The sequence below is a fragment of the Trichechus manatus genome, unplaced genomic scaffold, assembly GCF_000243295.1.
Source record: "Trichechus manatus latirostris isolate Lorelei unplaced genomic scaffold, TriManLat1.0 scaffold00052, whole genome shotgun sequence".
NCBI lineage: Eukaryota > Metazoa > Chordata > Mammalia > Sirenia > Trichechidae > Trichechus > Trichechus manatus.
In genome coordinates, this window is record NW_004443988.1 from 5,086,190 (window position 1) to 5,088,926 (window position 2,737).

The window sequence follows — 2,737 nt, forward strand, 5'->3', positions numbered from 1 at the left end:
GGAGGAAGACTCATTAACAACCTGTGATATGCAGATGACACAACCTTGCTTGCTGAAAGTGAAGAGGACTTGAAGCACTGATGAAGATCAAAGACTACAGCCTTCAGTATGGATTACAGCTCAACATAAAGAAAACAAACATCCTCACAACCGGTCCAGTAAGTGACATCATGACAAACAGAGAAAAGATTGAAGTTGTCAAGGATTTCATTTTACTTGGATCCACAATCAATGCTCAAAGAAGCAGCAGTCAAGAAATCAAAAGACTCATAGCATTGCAAAAATCTGCTGCAAAAGACCTCTTTAAAGTATTAAAAAGCAAAGATGTCACTTTAAGGACTAAAGTACACTTGACCCAAGCCATGGTGTTTTCAATCGCCTCATATGCATGTGAAAACTGGGCAAGGAATAAGAAGACTGAAGAATTGACACCTTTGAATTATGGTGTTATTGAAGAATACTGAATATACTATGGACTGCCAAAAGAACGAACAAATCTGTCTTGGAAGAAGTATAGCCAGAATGCTCCTTGGAAATGAGGATGGCGAGACTTTGTCTCACATACTTTAGACATGTTATCAGGAGCGATCAGTCCGTGGAGAAGGACATCATGCTTGGTAAAGTAGAGTCAGTAAAAAAGAGGAAAATCCTTAATGAGATGGACTGGCACAGTGGCTGCAACAATGGGCTCAAGCATTACAACAATCATGAGGATGGCGCAGGGCCGAGTAGTGTTTCGTTCTGTTGTACGTGGGGTCTCTATGAGTTGGAACCGACTCCATGGCACCTAACAACAACAATTTATTCATGACATTGACTATCTAAGAATATTATCCTATTTCCAGTTACTAATTTTTTACGATCAGGCTTTCCATTAATTTAGATAACTTTTATACCTCATTAGGCTACATTTACGGAGGTTATCTAGGCAGCGATATTCAAGGCTGTAGTCTCATCATGTTTCGACATTACATGGGAGGCAGAAGTGGAGGCTGTTGTGGAAAATGAACAAGGAGAGCTGAGAGGGTAGGGGAAGGAGAGCTGAAAGTGGGCCCCAAACTTACCTTCAGCAACTTCATCAGCCCTTCCAGTTGAACCATCAGCTCCCGCCTGCTCTCCTGTAGTGCTGACATTCTCTGCTCCAGTTCATCCTTCCTTTGCCTGTCCGGGAGGAAAGATCCATCAGAAATGACAAGCTGTAAACAAAGGGACCCTCAAAGAAGGGTCTAAGGCCAGGTGAAATGGGTTTTAAACCTGTTTCTGCTACTTACCAGTTCTGAGACATTGTCTGGTACCTCATCTCTCTGTTTGGTACCTCATCTATAAAATGAGGATAACATTTATTTTGCCTACTTTTCTGTCCTGTTGTGAGAATTAAAAAATGCTCTGGAAAGTATACACTGTTATAAAGAAAAGTATTGTTAATATTACTATTAAGTAAGCGATCTTTTTTCATTATTCCTCTTTAGAAAGTCAAATAGCTCATTTAGAAAGATACATAAAACTAGTCCAAATTTAAATTAACAGTAGAAAAACATCTGAAAACTGCTCAGGGAAGCAGGGTTCAGTAGTCATTGCTTCCAGTACCAGATATCAGGTTCAGGGTGAGTGACAGGGATCAGGATGACTCTTTGTCTAAGAGAATTCACGCTTCCCCAAGAATAGATTTCACTGCATCAATTCTAGCTAAACATGTCTGTCATGGATTGAATTATGACCCCCCAAAAATGTGTGTATCAATTGGGCTGAGCTATGATTCCCAGTATCCTGTGGTTGTTCTCCATTTTGTGACTGTAATTTTACGTTAAAGAGGATTAAGATGGGATTGTAACACCCTTACTAAGGTCACATCCCTGATCCAATGTAAAGGGGAGTTTCCCCGGGGTGTGGCCTGCACCACCTTTTATCTCTCAAGAGATAAAAAGAGAAGGGAAGCAAGCAGAGAGGGGGGACCTCATACCACCAAGAAAGCAGTGCCGGGAGCAGAGAGTACCCTTGGGACCCAGGGTCCCTGAGTGGAGAAGCTCCTAGTCCGGGGGAAGATTGATGAGAAGGCCAACAGAGAAAGAAAGCCTTCCCCTGGAGCTAACACCCTGAATTTGGACTTTTAGCCTTCTTTACTGTGAAGAAGTAAATTTCTCTTTGCTAAAGCCATCCACTTGTGGTATTTCTGTTACAGCAGCACTAGATGACTAATACAATGTCCAAAACCAGACTTAAGACTTTCTCCCCCAAATGTTCCTCTCTCCCAATTTGCCAATCTCTGCCACTTTTTCTTTCAGTTATCATGGCTGAAAACTCAGTCTTCTCTGATATTTTCCTCTTCATATCCTATATTCAATCAGTCACCCAATTCAGATGATTCTTCCTTGAAAATTGATGTCCTTATCTTTCTATTTTCACTTTTCTCACTTTATCCAGATGCTCCTTATCTAACACATGCTACAGGCTCTTAGCTTAATTAATTCAGATTTCATCTGCTATGGTGAGGAAAAACAGTGGAACATAAATCAAGAGACCTGAGGTCTAATCCTGGCCCCATCATTCAGTAAGTATGCAACCTTGGATAGGTCACTTAATAGCTCTGAGCCTTGTTTTTCTTTTTCCTAAAATGGGTGTCATGGATTGAACTGTGTCCCCCCAAAAATGTGTGTAGCACCTTGGCTAGGTCATGATTCCCAGTACTGTATGATTGTGTTATCTGATGTGATTTCCTTATGTGTTGTAAACTCTACCA

The 2,737-nt window shown here is 41.0% G+C and overlaps 1 protein-coding gene across 1 annotated transcript in view; it reads right to left on the minus strand.

The window, feature by feature from the left end:
- Positions 1–2,737, minus strand: part of DTNB (dystrobrevin beta) — a 335,670-nt gene that overhangs the window by 36,847 nt on the left and 296,086 nt on the right. The window contains exon 15 of the mRNA XM_023732419.1: positions 1,065–1,161. Coding sequence (XP_023588187.1) covers positions 1,065–1,161 — 97 coding nt within the window. The remainder of the gene's footprint in view (positions 1–1,064; positions 1,162–2,737) is intronic.